Source organism: Gadus morhua, chromosome 20 (genome assembly GCF_902167405.1).
Source record: "Gadus morhua chromosome 20, gadMor3.0, whole genome shotgun sequence".
In the NCBI taxonomy this organism is placed as follows: domain Eukaryota; kingdom Metazoa; phylum Chordata; class Actinopteri; order Gadiformes; family Gadidae; genus Gadus; species Gadus morhua.
Window position 1 is genome coordinate 16,947,158 of NC_044067.1, and position 17,538 is coordinate 16,964,695.

At 48.3% G+C, this 17,538-nt stretch overlaps 1 protein-coding gene across 1 annotated transcript; it reads right to left on the minus strand.

Moving 5' to 3' along the window:
* Window positions 1-1,105: 1,105 nt before the first annotated feature.
* LOC115533697 (carboxypeptidase O) lies at window positions 1,106-8,275 on the minus strand. Its single transcript, XM_030344323.1, has 11 exons — window positions 8,118-8,275; window positions 7,569-7,635; window positions 6,634-6,735; window positions 6,194-6,304; window positions 5,728-5,847; window positions 5,500-5,593; window positions 4,973-5,065; window positions 4,410-4,519; window positions 4,025-4,109; window positions 3,066-3,146; window positions 1,106-2,105 (listed from the first exon to the last, which is right to left on the minus strand). The coding sequence occupies exons 1-11, from the start codon at window positions 8,174-8,176 to the stop codon at window positions 1,894-1,896; spliced, it is 1,134 nt and encodes a 377-aa protein (XP_030200183.1). The 5' UTR covers window positions 8,177-8,275; the 3' UTR covers window positions 1,106-1,893.
* Between the last annotated feature and the right edge of the window lie 9,263 nt (window positions 8,276-17,538).

The following is a 17,538-nucleotide window of genomic DNA, read 5'->3' on the forward strand; positions in this document are numbered from 1 at the left end:
TATTTGTATGCGAGTAAGAGATCAGGCAATAAATATATATTGTTTTTGATGGGATGGAATAGGCATGCCAACATGTTGTGCATATATGTGTGTGTGTGTGTGTGTGTGTGTGTGTGTGTGTGTGTGTGTGTGTGTGTGTGTGTGTGTGTGTGTGTGTGTGTGTGTGTGTTCATTCTCCCGGTTCCCTAATGACCTGTCCCTTCCTCTCTTTTGTCCAGTTGAGGTTTTTATGTGGGCTGAAATATCACTCTTTCCCCCGCCAGTCCCATACATTATTCACACACACACACACACACACACACACACACACACACACACACACACACACACACACACACACACACACACACACACACACACACACACACACACACACACACACACACACACACACACAGCTTAGGGGAACAGTCCATTCCCTGTTCCATCATTCAACCCCACATAAGTTATGCAGCTGCATTAAGTCAATGTCACTGTCAATAGCAGAGAGAGTGAGAGAGAGAGTGAGAGAGAGAGAGAGAGAGAGAGAGAGAGAGAGAGAGAGAGAGAGAGAGAGAGAGAGAGAGAGAGAGAGAGAGAGAGAGAGAGAGAGAGAGAGAGAGAGAGAGAAAGAGAGAGAGGAAGAGAGAGAAATCAGTAGGAGATAAGATACAACAATGGAGCAAAGATTAACACAATAAGAGAAAGAGTGTGTGTGTGTATGTGTGTGTGTGTGTGTGTGTGTGTGTGTGTGTGTGTGTGTGTGTGTGTGTGTGTGTGTGTGTGTGTGTGTGTGTGTGTGTGTGTGTGTGTTTGTGTGTAAAGAAAGTGAGAAAGGGGATAGAGCTCCTCTTGGCTGCTTCCTGCATCACTATCAACCAACGGATTTGTGTTGTACATCATCAATCTGAGCCTTTATCCAGACAGCCAAGAGGACTTAGATTTGTAAAGGAACTTTTAAACATAATGTCAGTAATTTTGAAATGCTGTTATTTTTGTTATGAATGAATTCGGCTAAAATGTATAGTTGGATGTAGGCTAATAAGGATAAAATAAGTTGTTTATTACATTTCATTTGACACATTGCCTGAACTGGGCTTAATTTACTCAGAGAGGAATATAGGGAGACTGTAATTTACTCACTTTATTCCTGCAAGACGTGGAGCACTAGGTCATCTCACAATTAACATTTCAATGTAATTGAACTAGTTTAGTTTCCATGGATGAAGGCTGGTGTTTCTCGTTAGAAATAGCACTTGGTGTGAGAAAGTAATATTCAACCAAGAGTAGCGACTCTCACGTCAGGAAAGGTGGAGCATCAGCGCCCCCTGCTGTAAGGAAACGGCGCTAGTTTTTTTTTCATTTGTTTTGGAACATATTTTATTTCCATAAGCTACAAGAAGTAATCAAATGTTTATGCAATGTTAGAATCTATTAATGAATGGCATGGATTTGAGCTGTTATAAATAGTTTACATGATAAGGACAATAAATAAACAATCATATTCCAGATAATAATTATCAGTGCCAATGATCGACTTTGATCTTGAAAGTCTTAATCAGAGAAAAAATAATCTCCACTAGATGGTGTTAGGTATTAATACGGTTGAAATATTTCATGCTTAAATATCGCACTGATATGAGCATTTGGGAGAAATGGGAGAAAGACAGATCATCCTATTGTACTTATTCTTTGATTACTTGATACTTTGATACTTTGATACGCCCACTCACCCACAATATTTTATTATTATTTTACAATTACAATTACCATACAGTTACATTATCTTTACTTTGTACTTTTTCCTTGCACTAACATGTACCCAAATTCCATGTATGGGTAAACCAACTCAGCAATAATACACATTGTGATTCCGATTACAGATTCCAAACACGATTTCGATTCAAAACCGTCTCACACAGATCCCAACGTAACGAGGAGTGTAGCCAGTGTCGTCATGACGATGAGCCCAGTGACGTGCACGCAGGCGGTGGCGGCGGCGGTGGGCAGTTTGTCGTTAGGGAAGTTATTGTCGTACACGTAGGAGAGGATGGAGGTGACCCCCACGTAGGCCTCCTCACAGGCGGGCTTGATCTGATCCTCTGGGAGCAGGTGGCCAAACTCCCCTGGAAGAGGTTATCCGCACACACACACACACACACACACACACACACACACACACACACACACACACACACACACACACAGACACACACACACACACACACACACACACACACACACACACACACACACACACACACACACACACACAGATGTTCAAAAATGAACATGGAATATCAGAACCAAGCAAAGCTGTTTAAACTCTGGATTATCAGAATGAAGAAGACGTTTAAAAACAACCATATTTCCAGTCTACAGCTTATATAATTTTATCTTATCAGACACAAAGAGAGATCTTTAAATCGAAAATATACTCAAACTGGATCATCAGTAACTCTATTTCATTTGAATGTGATATTTAGAATAAGTGGTAAATATTCACAGAATTATAAGTTTCTATTTCGACAAAATCATTACTTTGTAGTATGCTGTAAAAGTCCTTTCTACCAGTATCAGTTTTTCTCAAGAAAAAAGAACAAAAAGAACAAAACAATGGTGTGGTGGAGTGTGTGTGGATTGATGGCTGGTTTAAGCAGCCTCACCTGACCCGAGTCAGACTGATTGGACTTGGGCCGGGAGAGGCTGCACACCTGTTGTGCATTGACTGATCAGATCAAAGCTCACAGGTTAACCAGCGGTCACCACACACACTCTCCTGCATGGCATCATGCTACACCTCCTTCTCAGTATAATTTGTCTCAAAGTACGCAATAAACCAGTTCAAACACCACCACCCTGCGTCCTTGTTATGGAGGAGCCCAGTAAAACACACCTAGTTGGAGTGTGGCATGGAAATTGTTACAAATGGCTTGTATAAATAGAAATAAATTGAGATATAAATATACTTTATATTATAGATTTAACGGTAAATAGATTTCAACGTATACGTTTCCCGGTATTCCTGCATGGCTGCATTTACCTTAGTGGACGTGGTGTGTTATGTACTTGGTGTTCAGGCTCACCTTTGTCCCTCAGCTCAAAGGTGTAGGAGAAGGGAATACCCAGCAGCCTAGCCCAGTCTCTACTGGACCCGGAGTTAGCATCTGATCAGAGCAGAGGAGAGAGGAGGAGGGGGTGAAACAGAGAGGAGGATACGGAGGAGAGAAGAGAATGGAGGAAGGGAGAGGAGGACAGGAGGTGTAGGAGGAGGAGAATGAAGGAGGGGAGGAAGAGAGGGAAGGAGGGCAGGAGGGAAGGAAGAAGAGGGTAGAAGGAGGGGGTGGAGGATGAGGAGGAGGAGGAGGAGTAGTTATCGAATACGGAGGAGCTGGTGAGAGGAATGAACAGCAGGAGTTTAGCTGCAGTGAGTGTGGGAACGAGGCAGATGGCCTTGGATTTACTTATTAACACGTTGTTTATTGCTGTGTTAATAAGTATACTTTGTTATCTTCTGTGTTTGTGCCCCACACTAGCCTCGTGAAACCATCCTGATCTCGCGAGCGCCATTGTATTTACTCGCAGATCAGTCTGGTAACCTTCGATGGAGAAATTTTGGAGCTGACCGCTAAATGACCGGCCAATCAGCGTTGGTTTTGAGGTGGGTTTAGCTGTGACGCAACGAGAAGCGACTGTTAAGCATGCTGTTAAGTCTAAAAACAACATGGCGGCTTCCGTTGATCTGATTGGTTGATTTGGCCCGTCTATCACCAACATAGGTGGTGATAGACAGATGGTTTATCCAATCAGCTAACCAGTATTTTCGTTCATTCCCAAAATTTCTCCAACGGAAGGTTCCCAGACGGCTATAGTGAGCAAATGCGAATCAATGTGTGTGTTCGTGGGGCTAATCTGACTCCGCCAGATGGATTGATTCACATTTGCGACTGCATATCCATCTTGGAACCTTCCGTTGGAGAACTTTTGGGAAGGGGCGAAAATACTGTGTGTCTGTGTGTGTGTGCGGGTTTGTGTTTGTTCTTACACAGTATTTGTGGAGAGGTTCCAACCCTGTACTCCATTCCGTATAACTTCTTCATCTCAGAGGCTGCTGCCTTGCCCACTGACACCTGGGTCCACCAACACAGTACACAGTATCACTGCAACATGTTACTACAACTTACTGTAGTACAGTATTACTACAATCTGCTTCTACAATAGACACACCACACACCAAAATATACACACACGCACATGCATAAAGATCTCCTTCACCACACACGCACGCACGCACGCACGCACGCACGCACGCACGCACGCACGCACGCACGCACGCACGCACACACACACACACACACACACACACACACACACACACACACACACACACACACCAACGCACACACACACACGCGCACACACAGACAGACCAGCTCTTCGTAGTTGGGGGCTGTTATCTGGGGGTGTCCATAAGGCAGGAGGATCAGCTGACCAGAGGAGTGGATGGTCAGGTAGCACAAGAACTGATCCACCCTAGTACCTGAAATAGAGAAAGAGAGATCAAGAACTGATCCACCCTAGAACCTTAAATAGAGAAAGAGAGAGCATACACGATTAGCTAGAGTTTGTAACTAACATGCTATTGTATTGTATAACTATTTTAGGGCTAACATACAAAGATAGGTGATATAAGTATATGGATCAGTATGTAACGGTTCTCCAATGGCACCCCCACTAAGCACTAGGGGCTCAAACCGGGTACCCTAGGTCTCGGAGACGCTTTTACTTGAACGCAGCCATCCAGGTCAGCGGTGAGAACGATCTTAAGGCGTGAGGAGTGAGGTTTATCCTGCAGACACCTGTTGCTCCAGTCCAGTCATTGTATTAATGGGCTGACATTATGGCACATTGGAAAAGGGGGATTTTCAAAGGTCTTGTAATGGCTAATCACAGTCACACCTGGGGCCATTATATAACGACTTTAAATACTCACCAACAAAGTCCGTCACTGCCTTGGCCTCGGGTTCAGAGGCTGGAGACACGCCACAGTACGTGTTGGAACAGCAGTCAGTTGACACACCCACCGCTGGAAACAGAGCATCGTCCGTCAACCATCAGTCAAACTTTATTCAAAAAGAGTTTTTCCAACAGAATGGACCACACATTATCTGACATACAGCTCTACACCTGAATACATACTACAAACCTGGCTACACCCAATATTGGACTACTCTACGTTACACCAATTGCCACCCTAATCACGGTTGCTGTGGCAACAGGGTGTTGCCACAGCAACCGTGATTAGGGTAGCAATTGAAGCAGGATGGATGGATGGATATATGGATGGTGAGATAATTTGAATTGATTATTTCAGCAAAGTAAAGTACAACAACTTTGCTAATAGTGCATGGCTTATGGTTGCTTCAGTTATAATTAAATAACCAAGCACAATGTATTGAAGTGTATTTATACGTATTATATCCACTTTATTGTCCACATTATAGTAACTTTACTACTTACTCCCCCAGTTTGCATTGAAATTTCGGTTAAGGTCGACGCCGTGGCAAGTACATCCTTGAGGAGGGAGGGACCTGGACTTCCTCCACAGACGAGTCTACACACACAAACACAGACACACACACACAAACACAGACACACACACACACACAAATGGATCCTTGGTCATGCGATAAATTAATTTAACCCTGTATTAGTAAAATCCTATTTGTGTCTCATTGTGAAACTCACGCTCTGATTGGTCCAGGAGAACATGTATCCGTCCACATTGAGCACAGGGGTCACATAGAGGTCAATCTTCTGCAGAAACTTGGTCAGCCTCACGTCACTTTCGTTGTAGGACTGTAAAATCTGAGGAGGAGACCTTATTAATATTACAATGATTCACCACTGTAAACAGAAAAAGCATGTGTGAGGACTGTATCTATGCATTTGTATGTACGCAGAATTGTGTGTGTCTGCTGTATTCAGTATTTGCAGTTGGCTATATAGTCATTTAGCAGATGGATTTAACCCAGGTTACTAACAGTAAATGTCAGATGCTTGTCATTCAGGAACATTGGAGTTCAAACCCTGAACCTTTCTGCTTGAAGTCAACTACTAGAAGACCTGGCCTGCCCCCGCTAGTGTGTATATATGTTGTGTATCTTGGTTTGTATGCTGAACCACTGTTTGGTTGTGCTCCCTGCATGGGTACCTCTTTGACAAACCACTGGCAGAAGGCTGGAGCGATCCACTCTCTGGCGTGGATCCCACAGTCCACCCACACCGCCTTCTTCTCCAGACCCCCGGGATCCGGCAGACCAAACTGGAGAGACCAGAGCCTCATTCGCACAACCACTAAAAGCACACTCATGATCCAACCACTAGCGACATAACAGGTGGGAGCGCCACCCAGATGTGTGACGGTTGCATCAACTACCCGGCCTCCTCCCTGAGGGCTGTACCAACTGGTAGGCCGGTACACTGATCTATCTTTCCTATTCAAATCTGGGTGGAAACTCACTCTTGTGATGTCAGTAGTTTATTGAATTTTCAAATGGCTGATCAACTTCAGACCTGGTGGTGATTTTAGGGACTTTCTCATTAACTTCAGTACCTTCCGACTGTGATTCAAGCTGTATTTGAACAACAAACCTTGAGTAGCTTAATGTCTCTCTTCTCGAAAGTCTGGCCGTAGACGAGGGAGGTCACCAGCTTAGGGTTCTGCTCCACCACACTGTCCATCCAACTGGAGATCTACAGAGAGACATAGAGCGAGAGTGAGAAAGAGAGAGAGAGATAGAGATCTTCTTCTATATTGTGGTACCAGATGTACCTTACCTGTTCTATAGTGTGGTACCAGGTGTACCTTACCTGTTCTATAGTGTGGTACCAGATGTACCTTACCTGTTCTATAGTGTGGTACCATGTGTACCTTACCTGTTCTAAAGTGTGGTACCAGATGTACCTTACCTGTTCTATAGTGTGGTACCAGATGTACCTTACCTGTTCTATAGTGTGGTACCATGTGTACCTTACCTGTTCTAAAGTGTGGTACCAGATGTACCTTACCTGTTCTATAGTGTGGTACCAGATGTACCTTACCTGTTCGATAGTGTGGTACCATGTGTACCTTACCTGTTCTATAGTGTGGTACCATGTGTACCTTACCTGTTCTAAAGTGTGGTACCAGATGTACCTTACCTGTTCTATAGTGTGGTACCAGATGTACCTTACCTGTTCTATAGTGTGGTACCAGATGTACCTTACCTGTTCTACAGTTGACCAGGTGTACGTTACATGTTCTATAGTGTGGTACCAGGTGTACCTTAGCTGTTCTATAGTGTGGTACCAGGTGTACGTTACCTGTTCTATAGTTTACCAGGTGTACGTTACATGTTCTATAGTGTGGTACCAGATGTACCTTACCTGTTCTATAGTGTGGTACCATGTGTACCTTACCTGTTCTATAGTGTGGTACCAGATGTACCTTACCTGTTCTATAGTTGACCAGGTGTACGTTACATGTTCTATAGTGTGGTATCAGGTGTACCTTACCGGCTGTTTAACATGCTAAAGGTATTTCTTACCTCATCCATAGGATGATATCTGGTGTAGTTGTAATTCCATAACTTCTCTGAAACTCCCAGCGACAAACTGTCTCCAAACAGAAAGTTCACATTATTATTAAACATATCACGTGTGGTTAATCTTTAAATGAGATATTTAAATGTAGCAGAACAGAAAACATTAATGTTGCTTTAATTAAACATTTTATAAAATGTAAAAGATTACAACGTTTTTACATAGCATAATTCTTATATTCGTCATGGTATTCCTCGTAATGAAAAGGCTGAAAACCACATCAAGGTAGGCCTACTTCAGTTTTGACTTTGGTCCAACTATTTATTGGAGTCATATGAACTTTGGCAGACCATGAATATTAATAACCCTAATGTAACATGACATGAGGAAATAAGTATTGAGAGGAGATCGAAGAACATATTGGTCTTGATGCATTCACTTGTTAACAACTAGGTAACAGAACGATTGACATCCACAAACCAAAGCACTCTATAAAGGGTCTTTCTCTCCATAAATGTAAATGCCTCTGGTGAATATAAAGCTGAAGGACTCACCTGAACTTTAAGTTGGCATGAAGCACCAGCAGGAACACCAGCAGCCCAGAGGAAGGCATTACTCTGCCACTGTATTTGGTACTTCTACAGACGATTGGACAAAAGCGACCGTGTTGGCAGATCACTGCTGTTCACTGAGACCGGCGACCTCTGTCATGTACAGGAGCTTTAATGATAACCGGCCTCTTTACAAGCACAAGTTGATTTATTACCATTTTATTATCTCACCACACTTTGCCTTGTAAATTATGGTGTGGCAGTCAATGTCAATGTGACAGTGAACAAACATATAAACATAATGTCTTTGATAGTAGGGTTGCATATGATTCTCAAAGTGCATTAAAATATACTCAGATTTCCCGGTCCCTAAGAATGTAACTCATGGATGGAATTATAGGTTGTTTGGTCTGGAAATGTCAATATATGTTGTTTGCCTTGATACATAACTCGTATTGTTTGAGAGGGACCTAGCAATCTGACTATTAATTAGGTTGAAGAATGTGATGTTTTTATAAGCATAAAACGGCCATGATTCAATCTTTTAGAACTATATTCCATCACTGCAAAGGCATTATTTATTATTAGTTTGTAGTAGTGGTTGTAGTATTATTAGAAGTAGTATTAGTATTAATAGTAGTAGTAGAATTATCAGAGTCCCAGACCATTAGAAGTTCAAGTTAAAATATATATAATGCAAGATCTGCAAAATGTAGAGTAGCGTGCAATGTTACAGTAGCTGTCACGCAGCGTCCTGCTACGCGGTCCACTACCTCCACCTAGTGGCCACTTGGCGTCGGTGGTTCTTCTCCTTCCACACCTGTGTGCTGTCAGCTCATCACCAGTTCCTTCTTCAGTCAGAGATCTCCTGCCAGTCGGCGCCAGTTCGTCGTTACTCCTGCACAGTCAGTATCGGTCCAACTAGTATTCTCGAGCTTTCCTACAGTCTGTCCCCGTGGTAACACTCTCCTTCCTTTCTCAGTACTCTCCGGTCGCCGAACACCTGCTTGCCTGACTACCCGCCTGCCTACGCCCTGCTTGCCCGTTATCGAACCCCTGCCTGTCGGACTCTCCTCCCGGTTCCTGATCCCCCGCCTGTTCTGACGCTCCTCCTGGTTCCTGATCCCCCGCCTGTTCTGACGCTCCTCCTGGTTCCCGACTCTCCGCCTGTTCCGACGCTCCTTCTGGTTCCTGACTCCCCGCCTGTCTGACGCTTCTACATTCCAATAAACCCCGTTCCCTTTACCTCGTCTCTGCCTGTGTCTGCGCTTGGGTCTCCACGTTCCGTACCCCCTAACAGTACGAACTGGCCTAAACATGGACCCAGCGGACGCAGAGTCACTCCGCCAGAGGATCTCCCATCAAGGAACTCTCCTGGGTCAGCACGACCAAACCCTGCAGGAGATTACCTCCAACCTTCGTGAGCTGGCCGTGGCTGTACAGTCACTGCACGCCGTCTCGCCGGATCCATCCGTCGCTGTTCCGGGTCCATCGGCTTCGTCCCGGGAGCCGTACATTCCTGCCCCAGAACGCTATGAGGGGGACCTGGGATCCTGCCGGTCCTTCCTTCTCCAGTGTTTGTTGGTCTTCGAACTACAGCCTCTGACCTACCCCACCGACGGGTCACGGATCGCCTACCTCATCGGTTCCCTGCGAGGCGAGGCGCTCGCTTGGGCTACTGCCGTGTGGGAACGTGGTTCCGCGGTTTGTAGAGACTATTCCGCCTTTACCGCGGAGATGCGGATGGTTTTCGATCACCCGGTCCGGGGAAAGGAGGCGTCTCAGCGCCTTCTACATCTCCGTCAGGGATCCCGCAGCGTCGCCTCCTTCGCTGTGGAGTTCCGCACCCTGGCGGCTGAGAGCGGCTGGAACGGGGAGGCCCTGCAGGGGGTTTTCCTAAACGCTCTATCTGATGACATCAAGGACCAGCTTACTTCCCGGGAGGAATCCACGGATCTGGACGAGCTGATCGCCCTCTCTATTCGGCTCGACAATCGGTTGAGCGAACGCCGCAGGGAGAGAGGTTCACGCCCAGTCTCGCACGGGTTCGAGCCGCACGCAACAGCTCGGCCTTCCGCTTCGTTCTCCGCTCCACCTCGCCGCGAGCGGGGACACTCCCCCGAGCCTATGCAGATCGGACGCACAAATCTCTCCCCCGCGGAGAGGGAACGCCGTATGCGCTCCGGTTCCTGCCTCTACTGTGGTCTTTTGGGCCACCTCCGGTCTGGCTGTCCCTCGCTTTCGGGAAAAGATCGGGCTTGCCAGTAAGCCGAGGGATCCTGGCGAGCCGCTCCCGTAACCCCTCGGTCTCCCGTCCCCTCCTGGAGGCTGTCCTCCTGTGGCAGGATCAGGTCCTCCCGCTCTCTATCCTCCTGGACTCTGGGGCCGACGAGAGTTTCATTGATCGGGAGTTGGTCCTGCGATGGAAGATTGACACGGTTCCGCTGGATTCCCCCATCGAGACCCAGGCACTAGACGGGAGGACACTCACGCGGGTGGAGCCCCGTACCGTTCCGGTAGACCTACTCGTTTCCGGGAATCACCACGAGTCCATTTCCTTTATGGTGATTACCAGCCCCTTCTCCCCGGTCGTTTTGGGTTACCCCTGGCTGAAGACTCACAACCCCCGGATCGATTGGGGAACCGGTCGCGTGATGTCCTGGAGTACCCACTGCCTGTCCCAGTGTTTACGGTCCGCTCAGTCACCTCGAGCACCAGAGCTCGAGCCGGCCCCCACGCCTCCTAACCTATTCCCTGTTCCGGAGGAATATCACGACCTCGGGGAGGTGTTTAGCAAGTCCCACGCCTTGTCCCTGCCCCCCCACCGCCCTTATGACTGCTCCATCGACCTCCTTTCCGGGGCTCCCCTCCCAGGGAGTCGTCTGTTCAATCTCTCTCGGCCCGAGCGTGAGTCGATGGAGAAGTACATTGGGGAATCTCTTTCTGCTGGGATCATCCGCCCATCCTCTTCACCGGTTGGAGCAGGGTTCTTCTTTGTGGGGAAGAAGGATGGCACACTTCGTCCCTGCATCGACTACCGGGGGTTGAATAACATCACGGTGAAGAACAAGTATCCCTTGCCCCTCATTAGTTCCGCCTTCGTCCCCCTCCACGGAGCCATGGTCTTCACTAAACTAGATCTTCGCAACGCTTACCATTTGGTTCGCATCCGGGAGGGAGATGAATGGAAGACCGCGTTCAACACTCCTTTGGGTCACTTTGAGTACCTGGTCATGCCCTTCGGTCTTTCCAACGCCCCCGCTGTTTTTCAGTCCCTAGTCAACGATGTCCTCCGGGACATGCTGAACCGCTCCGTGTTCGTGTACATAGACGACATCTTGATCTTCTCGAGTTCTGTGGAGGAGCACCGGGTACACGTCCGGCAGGTCCTACAGCGACTGCTCGAGAACCGTCTATATGTCAAGGCGGAGAAGTGCGTCTTCCGCGTGCCATCCGTCTCCTTCCTGGTATATATAATCGGTCAGGGCCAAATCAGCATGGACCCCTCCAAGGTCTCTGCGGTGGCCGAGTGGCCCTCCCCCCCAACCCGCAAGAGATTGCAGCAGTTCTTGGGATTCGCCAACTTTTATAGTCGGTTCATACGAGGCTATAGTCAAGTCGCGGCACCACTCACGGCCTTGACCTCCATTAAGATCCCCTTTTCGTGGTCTCCGGAGGCTGAGACCGCATTTCGGAGCCTGAAGCTCCGCTTCGTTTCTGCGCCCATCCTGGTGCAGCCTTATCCCGCTCTTCAGTTCGTACTGGAGGCCGACGCTTCTGACACCGGAGTGGGCGCGGTCCTCTCCCAGCGTTCTCCCTCTGACCACAAGCTCCACCCCTGCGCCTTCTTCTCCCGCCGGCTGTCTCCGTCAGAGAGGAACTATGATGTCGGGAACTGCGAGCTTCTGGCCGTCAAGCTCGCGTTGGAGGAGTGGCGGCATTGGCTGGAGGGTGCAGACCAGCCCTTTATTGTTTGGACCGACCACCGTAACTTGGCGTACATTCAGTCGGCCAAGAGACTGAATTCCCGGCAGGCCAGGTGGGCCTTGTTCTTTGGGCGATTCAATTTCTCCCTCACCTACCGTCCCGGTTCCCAGAATGGGAAGCCGGATGCCCTGTCCCGCCTGCACTCCCCCGAGGATCGCTGTTCCGACCCCGAGAACATCCTGCCCCCCGCTTGCCTGATCGCTACTCTTACCTGGGAGATTGAGTCCGCGGTGCGCCGGGCACAGAGTCAGCAGCCATACCCCGGTACCGGTCCTCCGAATCGCTTGTTCGTTCCAGACGCCGTACGGTCAAGGGTTCTGCTCTGGGCTCACTCCTCCAGGCTTACCTGTCACCCAGGAATCACCCGCACACTGGACTTCATACGCTGGCGTTTTTGGTAGTCGTCCATGGATGCGGACGTCCGCGCGTTCATTGCAGCATGCGCAACCTGCGCCCGGAATAAGACGTCTACTCGTTCCCGCTCCGGTCTGCTGCGACCTCTACCCATTCCTAGTCGACCGTGGTCTCACATCGCCCTGGACTTCGTCACCGGTCTGCCCACGTCCGAGGGTAACACCACCATCCTCACCGTGATAGACCGCTTCTCCAAGGGCGCACACTTCATCGCGCTCCCCAAGCTCCCCTCTTCAAGGGAGACCGCGGACCTCCTGGTCCAGCACGTTTTCCGCCTTCACGGCATTCCGGTGGACATCGTCTCGGACAGGGGTCCTCAGTTCACCTCTCAGGTGTGGCACGCGTTTTGCGCTGCGCTAGGGGCCACACCCAGCCTTTCCTCCGGATTCCACCCCCAGTCCAACGGACAGTCAGAGCGGGTCAACCAGGAGATGGAGGCAGCTCTCCGCTGTATCTCTCACGCCAACCCCTCATCCTGGAACTCTCAGCTCCCCTGGGTCGAGTACGCCCACAACACGCTGGTCAACGCGTCCTCCGGTTTATCCCCGTTCATGGCCTCGCTTGGTTATCAACCAACCCTGTTCCCCGAGCTGGAGGAGGAGATTTCAGTCCCGTCTGTCCAGGCCCACATGCGCAGGTGCCGGCGTACTTGGAAGCGTACACGCGCTGCGCTGGTCCGCGCATCCTCCCTCTCCCAACTACAGGCCAATAGGCGCCGCCTACCTGCACCCCTGTACGCCCCCGGCCAGAGGGTTTGGCTTCGGGCGAAGGATCTTCCCTTGAAGGGAATCTCTCCTAAAATCTCCCCCCGGTTCATTGGACCTTTTGAGATTGAGGCTATCATCAACCCCTGTGCCGTTCGTCTCCGGCTTCCCCCATCCCTCCGTATACATCCGACCTTCCATGTGTCCCAGGTCAAGCCCGTCTCCTCCAGCCCGTTGTCTCCTCCTGCCCCGCCCCTACCTCCACCCCGGGTTATTGACAACCATCCGGCGTGGACGGTCCGTCGCCTCCTGGAGGTTTGGCGCCGCGGGCGGGGGCATCAGTACCTCGTCGACTGGGAGGGGTACGGTCCCGAGGAGCGCTCTTGGGTTCCCCGGAAGAATATCCTGGATGCCTCGCTCGTCCGGGACTTCCACCGAGATCATCCTGCTGGTGTTGAGCGTCCGCCGAGAGGCGTCCGTAGAGGGGGGGGTACTGTCACGCAGCGTCCTGCTACGCGGTCCACTACCTCCACCTAGTGGCCACTTGGCGTCGGTGGTTCTTCTCCTTCCACACCTGTGTGCTGTCAGCTCATCACCAGTTCCTTCTTCAGTCGGAGATCTCCTGCCAGTCGGCGCCAGTTCGTCGTTACTCCTGCACAGTCAGTATCGGTCCAACTAGTATTCTCGAGCTTTCCTACAGTCTGTCCCCGTGGTAACACTCTCCTTCCTTTCTCAGTACTCTCGCCGAACACCTGCTTGCCTGACTACCCGCCTGCCTACGCCCTGCTTGCCCGTTATCGAACCCCTGCCTGTCGGACTCTCCTCCCGGTTCCTGATCCCCCGCCTGTTCTGACGCTCCTCCTGGTTCCTGATCCCCCGCCTGTTCTGACGCTCCTCCTGGTTCCCGACTCTCCGCCTGTTCCGACGCTCCTCCTGGTTCCCGACTCACCGCCTGTTCCGACGCTCCTTCTGGTTCCTGACTCCCCGCCTGTCTGACGCTTCTACATTCCAATAAACCCCGTTCCCTTTACCTCGTCTCTGCCTGTGTCTGCGCTTGGGTCTCCACGTTCCGTACCCCCTAACAGTAGCAGTCTACAGAACAACGCACACACACACAAACTCAAGGAATGTCCTCCTCTGGGTGAAAGAATGAAGTATTCATTCTCTCTCTCTATCTCTGTCTCTCTTTCTCTGTCTCTCTCTTTCACTCTCTCTTGCTCTCTTTAACTCTGCTGACAGTCAGACTATACCACAACCATAATATAATAGAGATAGTGAGGGAGGGGATAGAGAGGGAGTAAGAGATAGAGTGGGAGATAGAGATAGAGGGGGAGAGAGGGAGGGAGAATCCTTCATACAGGAGAGAGGAGGACAGATCAGAGAAAGACAATTTGTGTGAGAAAGAGAGATAGAAATAAGAGAAAGAGTGAGAGAAAGAGAGAGACTGAGAGAAAGAGCGAATCAGTGGGAGAAAGAGATAGAGAAAGATAGAGAGAGTAAGCGAGAAAAAGAGAGTCAGAAAGAAAAAAAGAGAGTCAGAAAGAAAGAGAGAATCAGTGAGAGAAAGAGAGAAAGAGAGAGAGAGTAAGCGAGAAAGAGAGAGACAGAGACAGAGAGAGAGAGAGAGAAGGGGGGGTTTAGAGAGATAAGGGGCGTGCAATACAAGTTATTAAATTACTTTTATTTAGAAACAGCTAGGGTATGAAAACCTTGTCGCTAGCCTTGTTAGCTAGGTATGGCCATCGATGGGCTGTCTTGACATGATATAGTCTATAAAGCTTTTAGTTTGCCCTGATGGGTGCTGGGTACACCGTGTGCTGCTTTCCTCAAAACATGCAGCACCACAGAGGCGAGAACCACGCTATTCTACGGTACGTTACATATGCCTACGCTACGACTGTCAGTGAGTGGATGACAAAATTTTACTGACAGAAACCAGAGTAGATAATAATGTATAGTATAGGCTGAACATGCTTCAGTCGCTGGTATTATGGTTTACAGAATTCTTTTAATTTTGTTATTAAATTATACTTTTTGTATTAACTATAATAGCAAATAGTTATATTTATACGCACATTTTATTTGAATAAATGTTTTATTTTAATTGTGATAACTTTGCCGCCATCCTTGTTCAGAATCATCTGGTGTTCGACTGTGCTTGTCATCATGACAACTCTTACACTTATTTATTCCCAGTATGAGGAAGACAAAGGCAGCCAAAACACCAGAGCCTGCATCCAGTGACTCCAGCGACCCGGCTAAGGAGGGCGTCTTGGGGTCGCAACCATCCCAGAGTCCGTCCCCAGATCCCTTCCAAGGGAGGGAGCCGCGGCCCGACCCTACAGCGTCCAGCTGCTCCAGGAGGGAGTCAGACACGGAGCTACAGGCCTTCTTAGACCTGAGGGACCAAACAGACAGCAACACAGAGGTGAGAATCAGACACACAGACTGACAGACAGACCACAACACAGAGGTGAGAGCCAAACAGACAGATAGACCACGACACAGAGGTGAGAGCCGGAAAGACTACCAGACAGACAGACCACAACACAGAGAGGAGAGACAGACATACTGACTTAGACAGACCACAACAAAGAGATGAGAGACAGACACACTAACTGACAAACAGATAGCAACACTAAGAGATAGACGGGCCGACAGACCACAACACAGAGGTGAGAGACAGAGACAGACAGACCACAACACATAGGTGAGAGACAGACAGACAGACAGACAGACAGACAGACAGACAGACAGACAGACAGACAGACAGACAGACAGACAGACAGACCACAACACAGAGGTGAGAGACAGAGACAGACAGACCACAACACAGAGGTGAGAGACAGACAGACAGACAGACCACAACACAGAGGTGAGAGACAGACAGACAGACAGACAACAACACAGACCAGACTACTGAGGTGAGAGACAGACAGACAGGCAGGCAGGCAGGCAGGCAGACAGACAGACAGACAGACAGACAGACAGACAGACAGACAGACAGACAGACAGACAGACAGACAGACAGACAGACAGACAGACAGACAGACATGCATTTGAGCTCACAACTGGCTCCCAATAACTGCCAGATCAGATTGCATGCTGCTACTGCTAATAAACAACATCCTATCGGAAGGACCTTATTATTCCTTTTAGTCCTTCGGCTCCTCTGGTTTTCAGGAGCTGGCCTTCAGCAGGAAACAGAGCATTCTCCTATTGAGCATCCAATCTAGGGAACATTCTGCCACCTGTAATCAGGGAAGCTGATTCTGCAGAGATAGTCAAATCAATGCTGAAAACCTACCTCTTTTGTTTTTCGTTTGGCCCCCAGAGGTGCTAGAATCTAAAACTATTGAATCCAAATTTATTGGGCCGTGTGTTGGTCGCTGGAGGATCGTGGATCCTGTGTGCAGCATTCTGTAGCTGTTGCTGTTGTTGCTGTTACTTGTCATAGTTCAAATAGTCTGGATGAGGTTATTCACATATTATATTAAACGCATATGTCCTAACCATAACTGAATTTCATAACCCTCCAACTCCTCCAACTGTATGTCATAACGGTAAGGATTAATCCTATCCTTACCTTAATTGTTTTAATAATTTTAAGATAATACCAAAACGACAGTTCCTTTGCAAGAAGCACTTTGGCTGCCCATAATCTATTATAGCACACTTTTGTTCCCATATTTTTGTTTATTTTTCCTAACATTAAATATGTATTTTATATTCCTTTCATTTATCTTACATATGGATATTAATTTAATAAACAACTGTAGATTGTGGAACTGAATGGACCTTTCTTTCTACAAGCCTTTTTTTTTCCTTTGCGCGTTCTCGTATGAATTTGGGACACATTCCCCAGATTCCCCTTTTTGTTTTTTGCTTCCTCATCTACCACTTTTGCTTCCTCATCTACCACACAAAGACCCTTTCACACCTTTCATGAACTTTCATGGCCTTTGGCCATTATTTATTTTTTGTAACATGCATGCTCATAACCTTTTTTTATTCATGAACATGTACATGTTAAATAAGGCAATATTCTATACTCCAAACAATAGCTCACTTGATGCCATAAATTGTTGGATTTTTGTCATAAACTAGGTTCCGCTGGCTAGGAAATAGACACATATGCTAAGGTGCGCCAGACAGAACAGCGCCTCTGTTCTCTCTGACGTCTCTGGTATTTCCACAATGAGACTTGTAGCGGGTGTTATCTCAGCCATGGTTGAGAAGGAATTGGGGGAAAAGAACTTGGGCTTTACCTCCTTGAAGTGCATGAACCACTAAATGAAGGAGAAAGGGCGGTGGTGCCT